Here is an 18,505-nt window from a genome sequence, read left to right on the forward strand (position 1 = left end):
TTCATTTCCAGTCAAAGCACATACCTAAATTGCAGTTTCCATCCTCTTTGGAGATGCACCTTCCTCTCTCTCTCTCTCTCTCTCTCTCTCTCTCTCTCTCTCTCTGAAATCAATAAAAACATATTCTCAGGCGAGGATTAAAAAAATTATAAAATTAAAAAAACTTATTCACAAACCTGTGGTCACAGATTTTCTCCAGAAGTTTTATAATTTTGTGTTATATATTTAGGGCTATGACCCATTTTGAGTTAGTTTTGGTTTAAGTTTCAGGTCTGTGTGCCTAACACATCTATCAACTGCCCACTGAAGCCAACACTTTTTTCTAAACTAAGGTGACCAGAAATCCTGCTTTTGGACGGACAGTCCCGATTTTTAACAATTTGTCCCGTGTCCCACGGCATTTTCAAAAAGTCCTGATTTTTGGAAAGAATGCACGACAAGCCAGGTAATGGCGGGAGAATGGAAAGGGAATATATGTTTTTCGGTGGCCCTGTGGCTATTTAGCCAGGATATGAGTTTTATATTATTTTTGTTAATTTTATAATGTTAAACTTTAATAATATCAAATAATTGTTGAGAACTGATTATCAAGAACTGTTTATCAAAGTTCTCATTGTTGATCAGTTGTTAGAATTCGACCACCATTGTTTGGACTTAATGAACAATGGCATTTTTTGGGATTGCAATGATGGAAACATTTTGTAGCTGTCTCTCAGACAATACACATCATACTGCGTGCTAATAAGCTAGTTAAACAAGCGATGCCATTACAAATAAGCTATTCAGATAATTTAGGTAAGAAATTTATTTATTTATTTCATAAAATTTTCTTGAATTTAGCAGACAGTACTCGTATTATTTATATTTTATAGAGGCGGCATAAAGTCTAGCGCTGGCCTTGAAAGTGAGACTTACGACTATACATAATTTTTATTTATTTATTATATTTGTAAATTGTACTTATGTTGAAATTTAAAAATATATATTACAATATTATTTTTGCGTTCTATGAAAATTTTTGTTGCTCCATATAGACCAAATTTTTAACTAAGAAACTCCCCCTCACTCCTCCCCCGCAACCTCCTCCCAGTCAATGGTGTCCCGCTTTACCAATGTTAAAATCTGGTCACCTTATTCTAAACCTGGTAGAGCTTCCTCTGCAAGGTACACAATCTTGGCCTTGCTGAGGGTGGGCATCTAGTTCAGTCCGGGGCAGCCTTGAAACCCCGCCCCAACCAGCCCATTCTCAAGCCCCACGCTACTACGCCCCGCCTTTGCGCACTCCCGGAAATCCTTTGGGGCGGACATCAGGCCTTCCTCCCACAGACTACATTTCCCACAGGCCTCTGCAGGTAATTTTGTAAGGGCTTCCTGGCTGGTGTGCCTCCTGGGGTGAGTAGGTTGCAGACTTCTAGGAAACGGGTGCGGGGGCGGCGCGTGGGCGGCGCGGGCCTAAGTGTGAACTCAGTTGCTGTGACTATGGAGTTTGGGACGGTAATTGGGCTTTGGGTGCCCTGATGTGCCCTCTGCCCTTCCGCTTTAGGGCCGCACGGATCCGGTGGCCCAGAATGGCTGAGTTCAATGTATGAACCCCAGAGGGAAGGCCAACAAAAAGAGGCAGCCCTGAGAAAAACTATAGATCACAAAACCTCAGCTTAACCATTGCACCCTCCGGAGGAAAACGATGTGAACTTGGAGACACATTCCAGCCTTGTTCGTTCTACGCTGGCCTTTCGGTGTGATACGGGGAAGGGGTGCGCGTTTACCCCAGGCTACCAGATTTCCCTGTGTATGTGTGCTGTGTGGGCATGAGGCTGTGACCTGGGTAAGCCAGCCTGGGCTGAGCTCCAAGAAAGGCTCAATGTCCCAAGATTCCTGTCCTCTTCTCCTGAGCTTTAGGAAAGGAGGGAGAAAGGAAGATATATGTAAATTTATATGTAATGTAATCTATCGATATGCAGGGAGTCCCCAAAAATGTATACAATTGTAACAGCTGAAAAACTCAATTTTTAAAATGAAATATATTGAATAAACACTACTTTTATAATTATTCAAAGTGTGAGTATACATTTTTGAAGAACATCCTATACTAGTATAGATTAATAGATAATAAGATGAGTTTCTTTTTCCCCTTTGTTCCATGAAATGTTATTTTTATTTTTCCAGACATGGGAATGTTTGCTTCCGTAAAAGAGGGAAAATCAGCTCGGACTTAAAAGAGAAAAAACAGTGCTGTTATTAATCAGGCTTGGAGAGAAGAGGCAGATCAAGCTAGTTGCAAAATTAGAAAACATTATTTCTCCTTGTTGGGAGAAAGAGCAGCACCAGATGTTAGATCCGTGGAGTCAGACTTGACCTTGGTTCAGCAACCTCAGTACTTGAGTTCTGGCTAAGAAAATTTTCAGAGCTAAGACTCAAAACTATAAGAGAAAGTTTATTTAGGAAGTCCCAGAGGTAGAAGAAGTGAATTGTAGAGTAAATGGGCTCAGGAAGCAAGTTACAGAGGCATAAGAGGGAGACAAGGAAAGTGCTACTGGGGGAAGGGGTGGGGAAAGGCCAGTATGTGCCCAATAGAGAAAGCCAGACTGGTTCCTCCCTCTTGAGGGTATTTATCTGGAGGTCTGAGGGGAAAGTCCCAGTAGAGTATTTATCAGTTTTACAGGTGTGTCTTTCCTGGGTCATGGTTCCTAGGATTGGTTGTTGCCAAGACAGGGGATATTTGTCAATGTAGCTGGTCCTGATGTCAGCCATGGCCTTGCTTGTCTTTTTTTTTTCTTGTTTTTTTTTTTTTTTTTTTTTTTTTTTTTTTTTTTTGCTTTTCTGACCCTGGAGCTGAAACACAACTGAAGCCTAGATGTATTTGATGTGGGTCAGAGCCTCATTCTCCTGTGTGTTTAATGTGTAAGGGTTATTCGTTGGCCCCCTTGTGAGTTTTCCCTGTAAGGCAGCAGTAGCCAACCTTTCGGACCTTGCGGACCACCGGTTGGTGACTGCTGCTCTAAGGGATTCTAATCCACATGACTAGCAACATGCCAGGGGAGGAAAGGTCAGGGGGTCTAAACAGCATGACCCAGCTACATGCTAGGGGAGGAAAGGTTAACCTGGGGGTGAGTGAGGTTCTTGTTTTCCCCGTTGCTAGGCACCTTGGGGCCTTCTGCCTTGCTAACCTTCAGTACCTGGCCCATTATTTTTCTCTGCTCATGTATTTAACTGCTTATCACAAACTCAGATCATGCAGCAATTGTAAAATGCCATAACGAGTTTCTCTTTGAGAGATTACAGCTTTTTTTTTTTTTTTTTTTACCAAGAAAGTGCTCCAGACCCACTTTTTTTTTATTGCTATTTTTATTTTATTACTGGGGATACCCAATCACTAAACTACTCTCACTATATGGTAGTGCTCAACCTCTAGTTAAATCCCTGCCTCCTATTCTCACCTCAGAAACAGCAAGCATTCCAGAATTGTTTTCCCCTTCCTCTGAATCCTTTAGTTGGTACTCAAACTATTACCCAAGAGCTTCTCTCTCTCTGTTTCTCTCTCTCTCTCTCTCTCACCCATTACATTCCAATCGTTCCTGTGGAACTTGCTCGCTCTCTTGAGTAAGTAAATCTGAATATATAGGTTTGTTTCATGTAGTCTTTAGCTAGTAAGGCTTTAATACCTAAACTACCTATTGATATGGATCTTTGTTCTTCCTTCTCACTGAATGATGGAGATGATGTAGGTCAGTGGTTGGCAAACTCAGTCAATAGAGCCAAATATCAACAGTACAATGATTGAAATTTCTTTTGAGAGCTGAAAACCAGCTTCTGCGCCTGGACCACGAAGTTTCAATCACACTGTATGCGCAGGCAAATGGTATTTTGTGGGAGAGTCACACTCAAGGGGCCAAAGAGCCGCATGTGGCTCACGAGCCCGCAGTTTGCCAACCACTGATGTAGGTAGGCATCCTGCCCCCCCTAACTGGGTATTACATGACCATTTGGCAACCATTTAACTTCTCCTCTGAGCTGCTTCTTTCTAAATCCTTGCATGGTTTGCAAGGAAGACTAACAGCAGAGCTTTATTTTAGGCTGTGAATTGTTGAGACTAGTTTAGTTGGACTCATACTAGATGCCTTTGATTTTCTCCACTGCCCTAGGTCAAAGCAGAGAAGGATAGGTAGTCTGCTTTTGAGGCTTTTAAGGAGTGGTATTTTGGTAGGGCTTTTAAATGGAGATCTGTGTTAACAAGAGAAGTGATTCTTAGTAGAAGAGAAGCAAAGACATTAGTAGAAATTTGAGAAGAGTTTTGAAGCTTTGGACAGCATGCATTTGTTTCAGGCAAATTATTTATGTGGTTTTAAGGGAGGCAGTTTAGTATAGTGGCAACAGTATAGGCTTTGGAATGAAATTCCCAGGGTTCTAATCCTAAACCTGTCACTTAGAATTGGGTGAACTTGGCACATTTTTTTCATCTCTTTTTTGCCACAGTTCCTTCATTTGTAAAGGGAGGATAAAGCCTACTTTATATGATTGTTATCAATAGAAGAAAAAATATAGTATGTAAAATTCTTGGATAATGCTTTGGACACATAGTGCTTAGTAGATTTAGTTGTTACTATTATGTTGTAATTCCATGTTTTTTCCTATTGCCTAAATCCAACAATTGTGAGGATTTTGCTACTTTTACTTCATCCATTCAAATAGCGTGCCTCCCCTCCATTCAAATAAGAATTGCTTATCAACACGAAGGTCTGAAACTTAATAGTATTATAAGAAAGAGCAGGGCTGCCCAGGGGCTCTTCCTCCTTCTCGGCCCCAAGTCGCTCAGGAACTTCCAGGGAGCACAGCAGCGGGAAGCAGCAGAGACATGGTCGGTCCTGCTCGGAGCCAAGGCCGTGGCAGGGAAGCCTGGGCGGTGGGCCGGCGACCCCCGGGAGGGCGGAGCCCCAGCTGGTCGCCTCGGCAGTGGCGGAGGCAAGGTGTCAGCCTGGTGAGCCCGCGGGTGGACGGACACGCCGCTCCTCCACCGAAAGCCCTTAGTGAGGCAGAAGCCGCCTGCCGACCTGCGGGCCTACCAGGAAGTTTTCTACTGTAAAGTCACCAGAAGATCTCCCTGCCACTAGGACCTCTCCATTCAGAAGGAATCATTTGTGGCTTAGAAACCAAGTATTACCGCAACCAAATCAATTGTGTGTAAGACGCGCCTTTTCTGAGTTGGGCTTGATGGTCCAAGTGCACCTGTCTGAGAAATATGTGCCTAGGGAAGTTAGGGAAGTCATTTCCTTTGAGCCCCTTTTCTTCAGCTCCACAGCAAGAATTACACAAAAATGTGTTGGATCTAAAGACGTTTTTCAGCAGGCAGTACTTTTTAATAGGAGTGCACATCTCACCCTGCTCCTGTACAGACTTGTCTTTTACTTGTAACTATTTCAAGTGAACTTGGATTAGGTAACTTGACAAGGATAATGCCTCCTTTTTCAAAGTTTTAAATTAAAATCCGCGGTAATAATTGCAGTATTTTAAAAAATTGTACTTAAGAATGACAACAAGATAGGAAATGGGCTTAGATTTCAAACTGTTCTCTCCTTTGATATAAGCCATCTTACCTTTTTAATGTCTCACTTTATCAGGGAGACTCCACATGGATGTTATCTTTTTAAATCAAATATTTCTCATATACTTTGGTTCTTGATAATCTATTCTTCATGGAGAAATTTGAAATGCCAAAATAAAGGAAGAGACTTTTGTTATTCCAAATGTAATACTTTCCATTAATAAAGAACTGTGACATTAAGTTTTTAAAAAAGGACACACACACACACACACAAAAGAAGAGCAGGGCTGAGAAGCTCATTTTTATGGAAAAAAAAAGAATTTTCTTTCTTTTTCTTTCTTTATTGATTAAGGTATTGCATATGTGTCATTATCCCTCCATTTGCACCCCCGCCCCCTTCCCCACTCATTCCCTCACCCCCCTGGTGTCTGAGTCCATTGGTTATGCTTACATGCATGCATACAAGTCCTTTGTTTGATCTCTCCCCCTTACCTGCACCCTCCTCTACTTTCCCTCTGGGGTTTGAGCAAATGATCAATGCTTCTCTGTCTTTGGATCTGTTTTTGTTCATCAGTTTATGTTGTTCATTATATTCCACAAATGAGTGAAGTCATGTGATATTTATCTTTCAAGAAGAATTTTCTTTAATTATGGGAAGAAGAACATATAGGATTTTTCATCTATAGTTGTGTTTCATTAAATTTCTATTTGCTATTTTAAGTATCTTCTTTAATCCTCATAATAACCCTTTGATTGAGAACTGGAATTACCAGCTTCTTTACATAAGAAGAAACTAAGGCTGAAAAATTAAGTAACATGTCCAAGATCACATGGGTAATAACTATCAGAGCTGAAATTTATATCCAGCAAAGCCTATATTTATAATTACAAAAGTATACAAAGTCTCATCATTATACTTAAAAATTCTTCCTGTCTTAGTAATTCATCATAAAGGAGGGAGGAGATAGTAATATGATGTCAGCAAGCAATGTCCAGGTTTTCCTGAGGCTCTGTGAAGGGAAATGTATTTCCACAATGGCTGCACCAGTCTGAGTCCCCCATCCCCACCCCCTAATGGTGTACTAGGGTTTCCTTTTTCTCCACATTCTTGTTGTTTATGGATTTGTTGATGATAGCCATTCTGACATGTGTGAGGTGATACCTCATTATCATTTTAATTTGCATCTCTGATGATCAGTGACTTTGAGCATTTTTTATATATCTCTTGGACATCTGTATATCCACTTTGGAAAAGTGTCTATTTAGGTCCTTTGCCCATTTTTTAAAAAAATAATTAAATCTTTAAAAAAATATATTTTATTGATTTTTTTTACAGATAGGAAGAGAGAGGGATAGAGAGTTAGAAACATCGATGGGAGAGAAACATCGATCAGTCGCCTCCTGCACACACCCCATTGAGGATGGGCCCGCAACCAAGGTACATGCCCTTGATGGGAATCAAACCTGGGACCCTTGAGTCCACAGGCCGATGCTCTATCCACTGAGCCAAACCGGTTTTGGCTCTTTTGCCCATTTTTTAATTGGGTTGTTTGCATTCCTTTTGTTAAGTGGTATGAGTTCCTTATATATGTTGGATATTAAGTCTTTATCAGATATATCATTGCCAAATATGTTTTCCCATATAGTGGGCTCCCTTTTCGCTTTGTTAATGGTTTCTTTTGATGTGAAGATGTGTTTTATTTTGATGTAGTTGCATTTGTTTATTTTTTTCCTTAGTTTTATTTGCCTTAGGATACATATCAATAAACATTGCTATAAGAAATGTCTGAGATCTTGATGCCTATGGTTTCTTCTAGGATTTTTATGGTTTCCAGATTTGCATTTAAGTCTTTGTCCATTTTGAATTTATTCTTGTGTAAGGTATAGGTTGTTGGTTTAGTTTCACTTTTTAAAATCTGTCTGTCCAATTTTCCCTACATCGTTTATTTAAGAGACTGTCTCTACTCCATTGTATGCTCTTGCCTCCTTTGTCAAATATTAATTGAGCATAATGGCTTGGGTCTATTTCTGGGGTCTCTCTTCTGTTCCACTGATCTATATGCCTATTCTTATGCCAGTAATTGACTATTTTGATTATGGTGGCTTTGTAGTATAATTTGATATCTGGTATTATGATTCCTCCACTTTGTTCTTCTTTCTTAAGATTGCTAAAGCTATTTGTGGGTTGTTTTTTTTTTTTTAAAGCAAAAATGGATCCTGGATTTTGTTGAATGCTTTTCCTGCATCTATTGGTATGATCATGTGATTTTTTTCTTTCAATTTGTGTTTTTGATGTATCATGCTTATTGATTTACAAATATTGTGCTAGCCTTGCATCCCTGGAATAATCCATTGGTCATGCTGTATGATCTTCTTAATATATTGGTGCATCTGATTTGCTAATATTTTGTTGAGGATTTTAGCATCTATGCTCATCAGAGATATTGGCCTGTAATTCATTTTCTTTGTATTATCTTTATCTGGTTTTGGAATTAGGATAATGCTACCCTCAGAAAAAGAGCTTAGAAGTGTTTCTTCCTCCCTTTTTTTTTTTTTTTTTTTGAATAGTTTGAGGAGTATAGGTGTTAGTTCTTTTTGAATGTTTTGTAAAACTCCTTTGTGAAACTGTCTGGACCTGTTCTTTTGTGTGTTGGGAGTTTTTTGATTACTGCTTCTATTTCATCAATTGTTATTGGCCTATTCAGGTTGATCCTTCCTGATTCAGTTTTGGGAGATTGTATTTTTCAAGGAATTTGTCCATTTCATCAACATTGTCCAGCTTGTTGGCAGATAGTTGTTCATAGTATTTTCTTATAATCCTTTGTATTTCTGTGGTACCAGTTGTTACTTCTCCCCTTTCATTTCTGATTTTATGTATTTGGGGGTCCTCTCTCTCTGTTTCTTGATGAATCTGGCTAAAGGTTCATTAAACACATTTATCTTTTCAAAGAACCAGATCTTGGTTTCATTGATGTCTTGTATTCTTTTGTTTTAGTCTCTATGTTATTTATTTCTGCTCTAATCTTTATTTCCTTCCTTCTCCTTTTGCTGGGGTTTTCTGTCTAATTCTTTGTGTTGTAGGTTTAAATAGGTCATTCCTCCTTCCCTCCCTCCTTCCCTTTCTCCCTTCCTCTTTCTTTCTTTCTTTCTTTCTTTCTTTCTTTCTTTCTTTCTTTCTTTCTTTCTTTCTCTTTCTTTCTTTCTTTCTTTCTTTCTTTCTTTCTTTCTTTCTTTCTTTCTTCCTTCCTTCCTTCCTTCCTTCCTTCCTTCCCTCCCTCCCTCCCTCCCTCCCTCCCTCCCTCCCTCCCTCCCTCTCTTTCTCTCTTTCTTTCTTTCTTTCTTTCTTTCTTTCTTTCTTTCTTTCTTTCTTTCTTTCTCTTTCTTCTCTTCTCTTCTCTTCTCTTCTCTTCTCTTCTCTTCTCTTCTCTTCTCTTTTCTTTTCTTTTCTTTTCTTTCTTTCTTTTGAGGTAGGCCTGTAGTGCTCTGGACTTCACTCTAAAGACTGCTTTTGCTGTGTTCCAGAGATTTTCGGTTGTTGTGTTTGCATTTTCATTTTTTCTAGGAAATTTTTTCTTGCTTGATCTCATTGGTAACCCATTCATTTACACTAATAAAAGGAAAATATGCAAATTAACCATCACTCCATTATCAAGCCATGTCCACCAGCCAATCAGGGGTGAGTATGCAAATTAACCTAACCAAGATGGCAGCCAGCCACAGAGCTGGAGCAAGTAGGAGGCTTGGGTTGCCCCTACAATGGAGGAAGCCAAGTTTCCTGGCCAGCCCTGGCCTCTGCTCAAGGTTACAAACTTTCAGTTATAGAAGATAAATAAATCCCAACAAAAATGGCCACAGCCACACAGCTGGAGAGAGCAGGAGGCTTGGGTTGCCCCAGTGATGGGAGAAGCCAAGCTTCCTGCCTGCTGGCTGGCCCTGGCCTCTGCTCAAGGCTACAAAGTTTCAATTATAGAGGACAAGTAAATCCTAGATACTTGCTTCCAGCTGGCCCTGGCCTCCACTCAAGGAGGTACTGGAAAAAAAAAAAAAAAAAAAAAAAAAAAAGAAAGAAAGAAAGAAAGAAAGAAAGAAAGAAAGAAAGAAAAAGAAAAAAGGAGGGGCTGGGATCTCGGATCGCCAGGGGGTGATCAGGCCAGGATGGGTTGGCAGGGGCCGTTGGGGGTAAGCAGACCACCAGGGGGGCCAGGTGGGGTGAGCAGGTCATCAGTGGGGGTCAGTTGGAGTTGATCAGGACAGTGGGGGGTGGGGGGACAGTTTGGAGTGAGCAGGCCAGCAGAGGGAGCATTTGGGGGCATGCAGGCCAGTAGGGGTGGCAGTTGGGGGTGATCAGGCTGGCAGGGGGCATTTGGGGGTGAGTAGGCCAGTGGTGGGGGGCAGTTGGGGGCAAGCAGCTCGGAAAACAGAGTGGTTAGGGGCAATCAGGCAGGCAGACAGGCAGGTGAGTGGCTGGAGCCAGCAGTCTCGGATTGTGAGAAGGATGTCTGTTGGTTTAGCCCCGATCCTTGTAAACTGGCAGTAGGACATCCTTCGAGGAGTCCCAGATTGGAGAGGGTGCAGGCCAGGCTGAGGAACAACCTTCCACCTCCCGTGCACAAATTTCATGCACTGGGCCATTAGTTGTTTAATAACATGCTATTTTAGCCTCCATGTGTTTTTGTGCTTTTGAGTTTTTACTATCTATAGTTGATTTCTAATTTAATTACATTGTGGTCTGAGAAGATGCTTGATATAATTTCAATATTTTTGAGCATGTACAGACTTGTTTTGAGTCCTAACATGTAGTTTATCTTTGTAAATGTCCCACTTGAGAAGAATGTGCACTTGAGAAGAATGTTGTTCTGCAGCTTTGGGATGAAATCCTATATACTAAAGATGTAACATGCAAATAAGAGAGAGAGAGAGAGAGAGAGAGAGAGAGAGAGAGAGAGAGAGAGAGATTGACATGAAAGAGACACATCGATTGTTTACCTCCTGCATGCACCCCCACCAGGGCTGGGGAACCTGCAACCAATGCCCTTGGTTAAGAATTGAACCCATGACCCCTTGGTCCACTGGCCAACCTTCTAACCACTGAGCCAAACCAGCCAGGGTACTGGGACCTTGCTATTATGGGGCATCATCAGACTTTTAGATCTCCCAATTCAGTTACTGTAAAAAGCTATTTACAGTAGGGGGGTTGCTTTAATACATATCATCATAATTAGTAAAGTTTAGTATATTTTGAAAGGTTATTTCTATTTTATAGTTAATTGTTCTTGCTTAGGTTTCTCTCAGTGAAGTGGAAATCTTAGCCTTCAGAGGCAAAAATCAAAGTTGAAAAGGTGGCTTTTTAGTCAGAGAAATGTGGATTCAAAACAAAATAACACTCTCACATCTCATAATTGATAATGAGCAAATGATTTGACCCTAAGCATCAGTTTTATATTGAAAGGAGAGAAGAACTACATTGCAGATCAATGCTGAGGATCAACAAGCATCCATAAGGCATATATATTATACATCAATGCCTGTTTGTTTTTTACCAACTGCAGCTGTCATGTATCTCCTTCCTAGCTTAGATACTGGAAGAGAGGGAGTGGCAAAGAATGTCATGCTATGAGAGGTCCTAACTGGGAAACAGCATAGTGAGTTCCCTGGCTGGGGAAAGGCCAGTGCAGCTTTATAGTGGCAGGAGCTGCCAGGCTCAATCTGTGTGGTTGTTCTTTGTGTTTAGGAAATTCAGGCAGAATCCCAGGGGCTCAACAGAAGTTCTCCTTCGTTGGCGTGACCCTTTCTTGGGCCTGAAAAGTTGTACTAGAAGCAGGGGGAATTGCTCAGGACATGTTTGAATAATCTCATGTCAGGACCACATTGTCAGATGGCGAACTAGTCAGAATTCCTGCAGAAATATCTGTTCTTCTACACCAAATCCAGTGTTGTTTATTGGGTTTCTTCAGGGATTTGATTCCTTCTGACTCCCTAAAATCTCCTCTAGTTTGTGGGGGTATGTGATCAGTGTGGGTATAGTGGTGCAAAATAGATAGGAAACAGGAGGGGAAGGGGGAAAAAAGCTTATATTAACGTAAGTAATTTTGGGAGCTCTGAGGCACATCTGATTTCCTGGCTTCTTTTTCTTCTTTCAGATCTGGTTTATATGGATTTTGCAGTTTTCCAGCAGAAATCTTGAGAAGCACTGACCAGTTCAAAACCATGGCCCTTGTAAGTTGATATTTTTAGATATTGTCAATTTCTAGGTCATGCATACATACTCATTTCTTATCCTAAAATTTTCTATTTAACAGAATCCCATTCATGAACATGCTATAGTTTTTCTCATTCCCATGAGAATTGGGGACAAATAGTCCAGGATCCTCTTCATGTACTCTTTCTCTCTTCCTTCTCACCCAGCTAATGTGGACTATCTTCTATCTATAAAATCTGTCAAGAGCTATGAGGGTATTAAAAAAAGCAGGTATTCTCTGCAGAATATTCCACATATTCACTTTTTCCAATAGAACAAGCTTTTGATTTTAATACTAAACTTCAGAGAGACTATAGTTCTCTGAGTACAATGAGCTTTAGTGTAGTTTTATGAAGGAAAAATTTATATCCCCAACACACAATTTGACTTTTTAAAAAGGTTTTTGAACTATTTATTTATTTTATTTTTACTTTTAATCCTCACTCGAGAATATTTTCCAGTGATTTTTTTTAGAAAGGGTGAAAGAGAGAGAGAAAGACAGAGAGAAACATTGATGTGAGAGTAACATCGATTGGTTGCCTCCTGCACACATCCCAACCAAGGCCCAGGTTGAGGAGGGGCTGGCAACTGAGGTACAAGCCCTTGACTAGAATCGAACCCAGGAACCTTCGGTCCACAGGCTGACTCTCTGTCCACCGAGCTAAACCAGCTAGAGTGCTTTTTGAACTTTTTAATTGACATATAGTGTATATAGAGAAAAGTGCACAAGTCCTAAGTGTACAGCTAAATGAATTTTTATAAATTGAATGCATGTATGCCGCCAGTCCTCAGGTCAAGAAAGAATATTACTAGCACTTCAGATGTCCCCTCTTAGCCACTCCCTACCCACCCAGTCCAAATGTAACCTATATTCTTATGCCATAGGGGCTTAATCAAAAAGAACAACAACAGCCTGTAATTATTGGAATCGAGACTCTAGGTCAGTGGTCGGCAAACTCATTAGTCAACAAAATGGCAAACCTTGGCTTGTGAACCAAATACCATAAATTAATTTTGCCTATTTTTAGAACTTGGTAAGTGAAATCATATAGTTCAATGCAACATTTTTAAACAAAAAACAGTGTGCAGCAAGAGTCTTATTTTATTCCAAATGCAAGTGATAGACCATCAGACCATCTGCAGATGTTTTGAAATATATGCAATTATTCTTAAAGGGAATATGTATATCTGGTGCTGCTGATTTATAAAGGAGACATTAGACCATCATACTGAATGTGAGCCATTTCTGCCATTATGTTTTTGTTAGAAATGCATTTTCATAATATACGTCATATGTAGCCTTTGTTTGTGCCGAGTATAAAATGAATTCCTAAAAAGTTGGAAGAAACTGAGGAGAAAGAAACAATTCAAGTGAGAAATAAGAGTTCAGTGAAATACAAAAACAAACACACACACACAATGAAAATACTAAAGCCAAAGTACATCTGCACTAACCCCTGTGTACTATAATTGTATACAGGGGAGAAATATGAAGCTGTTGAGGGGTTGACATTGATGTATAATGCAATATAAATCTTTGATTTAAAATGATGGGAAAATAGGTAAATTAGTCAATAATGTAGTGATAAAATGCCTAACTTGGGGGAATGCATTATTGATAATAAGTGGGAGACTCCAGTTTTGGACTTTCTTTGAAGATCTATGATTTGATGAGAGAGAAAATCTTATCCTATTTGACTGCTATAGAGAAAATTCCAAACTTCTTCACATGAGATTATTATTGGCTGGTCTTTGTCTCTGTATGTGTTGAGGTCTTATTATATGTAAGGCTTTTACAATTTGGTTGATTATGTAAGGATGTGATTATGGCCTTATGTTACAAGGCCTAAAAGCAGTACATAAAATTTTAGGCTTAACCATTTCTCCTGCTCTCATCAGATATGCTTGTCCTCCGGCAGGAAAGACTCCCTATGTGGTTAGTTCCCCTATCAGCCAGAGCAGCAGCCATTCTGATTCTTTTCTTTTTTTAAAATTTTTTAAAATTTATTTTTCTTAATTAAATTATTATATGTGTACATATCTTCCCATTGCTCTCCCCCCCCATTCCCATACATGCCCTCCCTCCCCAGAGTTTTGTGTCTATTGGTTATTTGCATGCATATAAGTCCTTCTGTTGATCTCTTATCTCCCCCATATCTCCCTACCTTCCCCACTGTAATTTGACAGTCTGCTTGTTGCTTTACTGTCTCTATATCTACCTTTTTGTTCATCAGTTTATAATCTTCCTTATTATCCATAAATGAGTGAGATCATGTGGCGTTTCTCTTTCATTGACTGGCTTATTTCACTTAGCATAATATATCCTAAGAAACTGGAAACATCAATAAGAAAGGATATATGCACCAAATCCAGCCCACCAGGCCTTGCAATGTGGCCAGCACCGCGCTGTCATCACTGCACTCCGCTGTCAGTTTATGACATTGTCAGTTTATGACTGTTCAGTAAACCATTCGGCCCACGATTTAGGCTGGATTTTAGATTTTGGCCCCTTCTCTGATTGAGTTCGACACCCCTAATCTAAATAGAGGAAAAAGTTTGAATATCACATATTTAAAATGTAGATTACCATGTAGCAAAGTTTTGAAAATTTATTAAAAAATTGTTAATAACAGGGGAAATATTTATAATAAAACTAGGGGCCCAGTGCATGAATTCATGCACTTAGAAAGGAGCTTTGAGCTGCGAAGCTGTGGTGGGCACAGGTGTGGATCTTGGCCCATCCTCCATGCCCCTGCCCAGCCCCTCCCACCATGGCCCCCCATCTCCTGTCTGCTGGCAGCCCTGCTCCCACCTCTGCTGCGCCCATGGGGCTGATGGTGCTAGCCCCACTCACATCAGCTGATGGTGCAGAGCAATTGGGACAGGTGCCGGGCACTGGCAGCAGTTGCGAGCAGTGGCTTCAGTGCTGGCTGCGGGTGCAAGTGGGGCTGTCACCAGCATCAGGTACAAAAGGTGGCTGCTGGTCCCATTGCCCCTCAGGAGCAAGGGGAGGTTAAGAAGCCCCAAAGGGCGATTGGGGCTGGCAGCCACTTTTTGCACCTACCTGCTTGCACCTGCTGACAGCACTGAGTGATCAGGGCTGTGAGCGGTACGAGCACCAAGCGAGACTGTGGTGCACAAAAGCAAAGAATTTTCAGTACCCACCAGAGTCTCATCCTGATTACAGCGACTGACGCCCTGCCTTGTTCTGGCACCCCCACTTACCTGCTGCACTATCCCACCATGGCCAATGCACACCATGTTCTGTGCTCTGCCACCTTCTGCCAGTGCCCGCCATGTCCTGTGCACACCCCCTGGTGGTCAGCACACATTGTAGTGACCAGTTGTTCGGTTGTACTGCTGTTTAGTCTATTTTCATATTAGCCATTTATTATATAGGATCTGACTTTATGGTGAACTTGAGTCTGTTTTCTTAGAGATTTTATAGTATATTAAAGAGAAATTTTTATCAATATGCTTTTATGATCATTCAAAGACAAATAAGGTAGAGAACCTTATATTTCTTAAGAATTCATGGTGGAGATATAGCTAACAGAAGGCTGTGTGCACTATTTCATTTTATTGGGACTTTTTGGGGTTATTTTATTCATTTCAAGATGTGTGTGGGTAAATCTTATCTGCAGCCATAGGACTATTCATGAGATGCAGCACTCTGCTTCAGGAATACTAATTTTCTTACTATCCCTTAAGCATGTCATATGTTTCCAGCCCCACTCTCTTTGCTGCTATGTGGCTCATTCTCTGCAGTGTAATCTTTGATCTTTTTTCCATTTAAAAAATATTTCATTTGTTTGTTTTTCAGGGTTCAGTGACATTCAGGGATGTGGCCATAGACTTTTCACCAGAAGAATGGCAATTCCTGGACTCAGCTCAGAGGGACTTATATAAGGATGTGATGTGGGAGAATTATAGAAACTTCATCTCTCTGGGTAAGGCTACTTATTCCAAATTATATTGGCTTTCTCTTCTATCAATTTCATGACTCTGTTTTGAGAAACTAGATCAATTTTGTCTCTCTATTCCAAAGCATTTGGTCAAGTGTTGTTAGTTTGGAAGTAGGCCCCTCCATTTCATACTTTGTCACTCCCATCCTGTTAGATCCTTCAGTCTTTCTTTAGGCTGTGTACCTCCCTTAATATCCAAGGGGCAGTATTTGTATTCTGGGTTGCTTACAACAGAATCATTGTCCAAGAAACCAGATTTCACATTGTATTTGAGCTCAGGATTAATGTAGATAATTAACATTCATTTCTAATCCAGCTGCAAGGAGAATACCTAGATACAGGGGTTCTGAGTATCTCTAAAAATCAGAGCCTATAGAACTTGTATAAAAAGGGATGGATCCATACAGTTTATTTAAAACTCAGTTAAATGGCCCTAGCCAGTTTGATTCAATGGATAGAGCATCAGCCTCAGACAGAAGGATCCCAGCAATGGTGTATTCCTCAGTTGCAGGCTCAATTCCCAGTCCTTGTCCAGGCAAGTGCAGAAGGCAACCAATTGATGTGTCCCTCTCACGTCAATGTTTTTCTCTCTGTGTCTCTCCCCCTTCCTTCTATTCTCTCAAAAAAATCAATGGAAAAATATCCTCAGGTGAGGAATAACAACAATTAAAAAAAAAAAAAGTTAAAACTCAGTTAAATGTTTAAATGTATTCTGTTTCCTAAAACAGATCATTAATTCTACCTACTTTGTAGTTGAAATTTAAAATTCTAATGACTTTTTCTTATAACATTGAATGAATATTCTAGAAAGGATATGAGAATATCACAGAAAGCAAAATTAAAATAAAAGTTAATACTAGTATAAATATATTATGTGTATATGTACATATATAACTATTCTTTTTAAAATATATTTTATTGATTTAATAGAGGGAGGGAGAGGAAGAAAGAGATTTAAACATCAGTGATTAGAGAGAATCATTGATTTCCTGCCTCTTGCATGCCCCCAACCCAGACATGTGCCCTACTAGGAATCAAACCATGACTTCCTGATTCATAGGTCAATGCTCAACCACTGAGCCTCACTGGTCAGGCCATATATAACTACCGTGTTTCCCCAAAAATAAGACATCCTCTGAAAATAAGACCTAGCGCATGGAAAGATAAGACATCCCCTGAAAATAAGACCTAGCGCAACTTTGGGAGAAAAAATTAATATAAGACACTGTCTTATTTTCGGGGAAACAGGGTAGTATATAACTAGTCTAAATATTGCACATTATTGGTTAATCCTCACAACTCTATGAGAAATATATTATTTTTCTCCTCATTTCAAATGAGAAAATTTTGGCACAAGAGGTAATATAGCAACAAAGGCAGTATTTGAATGCAGGCAGTCTGGATCCAGATTTTATTTTTTTAACCACTACTCAAGACTGCCTCTCAACAGAGCTTGTGTGAGTTTAAATTATGCTAAGGCCAATTCTTAACTATCTGGTGTCTATTCCTTGTGAGGTTACCATAATATGAGTGTTCTTCAACTCCTTGCATTTCTTTGCTCTTAGACTTTATAAAATAACATTTTCGTCTAGAGTTTATTATAAATTTGAACAAATCAGAATCTAAGGACTTTTTGGCTTATTATTTCATGTCATATTTTTCTATTAAGCAGGACCTCCCATTTCTAAACCAGATGTGATGACATTATTGGATAAAGGGAAGGAGCCCTGGATGCTTATGAAGGAAAGGATAAGAAGACACTACCCTGGTGAGTGAGGCTTAGCAGGCATGGGAAAATCATTACTGCAGGCAATAGCTAAGCTGGTTAGGGTAAAGGCACAAACTTTAGGTTTTGTTGAGGCTATCTCTTAAAAAGCCCAAGGCTTGTGGAATGTGGAGGAAAGGCCTGAGACTAGGGAAACAAATTAAAATATTTTAAGCCTAGACTCACAGAGGAACTTTCTATTGACCTTGTTACACCTCTCATATTTTTCTACCATTTCAAAGAGAGGAGATGTTCTCCGAAGAAAATGAAAGGATATATATAAAAGGTAAAATTAACAAAATAGGAAAAATCTAGAGAAAATTAATAGAGTCAAAGTTAATTTCTTAGAAAGATCAACAAAGTTGGTAAACAGTAAAATTGACTATTCAAGAGGAAAAGACAACATAAATTACTGTCAGAATTGGAAGGGAGGTTTTCAGTTCACATTTTATGGCCATTAAAAGAATAATAAGAAAATGTCATGAATAACTTTATGCTAGACAATTTGTCAATTTAAATGTTTTTGGAAAATTCCTTGAATAATGTAACTTATCAGAACTGACAGAAGATAAAAAGAAAATATGAATAATCTTATATCAATTAAAGTAATTGAATTATCAGAAATATTTCCACACAAAAAATGTCAGGCCCAGATGGTTTCATTGGTTAATTCTATAAAATATTTAAGAAAGTAAAGCAGAATTACACACGTTTCTGTAGAAAATGTTCCAACTCATTTTATGAGACCATATAATTCTTATACTATAACCTGACAAAGATATTACACACATAAAAAGCAAATCAAATTCAGCAGATATAAAGATGATGATCAAGTAGGATGTTTTCTAGGAACACAAGCTTGGTTTAACATTAAAAATTAATCATTGTAATTCTCTCTTTCTCTTATTAAGGCTACCAATACTATCTGATTAGGACTTTATTCTTATGACTTTATTTAACCTTAACTGTATTATAAAAGCACTATCTTGAACTACAGT

At 39.5% G+C, this 18,505-nt stretch overlaps 1 protein-coding gene across 3 annotated transcripts in view; it reads left to right on the forward strand.

Moving 5' to 3' along the window:
* Nucleotides 1-1,331: 1,331 nt before the first annotated feature.
* The window catches only part of LOC311609930 (uncharacterized protein), a 34,392-nt gene continuing 17,218 nt past the window's right edge, over nucleotides 1,332-18,505 (forward strand). Inside the window, exons 1-5 of one of the 3 annotated variants that reach the window (XM_084860700.1) lie at nucleotides 1,332-1,352; nucleotides 6,876-6,977; nucleotides 11,680-11,755; nucleotides 15,601-15,727; nucleotides 17,412-17,510. In XM_084860700.1, the coding sequence (XP_084716826.1) occupies nucleotides 6,961-6,977; nucleotides 11,680-11,755; nucleotides 15,601-15,727; nucleotides 17,412-17,510 (319 nt within the window). In that variant the 5' untranslated portion in view covers nucleotides 1,332-1,352; nucleotides 6,876-6,960. Of the gene's footprint in view, nucleotides 1,393-6,875; nucleotides 6,978-11,679; nucleotides 11,756-15,600; nucleotides 15,728-17,411; nucleotides 17,511-18,505 lie in introns of all 3 variants that reach the window. The other 2 variants (XM_084860699.1, XM_084860701.1) reach the window with 2 other exon arrangements.

This window comes from Pipistrellus hanaki, assembly GCF_964339955.1.
Source record: "Pipistrellus hanaki genome assembly, chromosome: 15".
Lineage (NCBI taxonomy): Eukaryota > Metazoa > Chordata > Mammalia > Chiroptera > Vespertilionidae > Pipistrellus > Pipistrellus hanaki.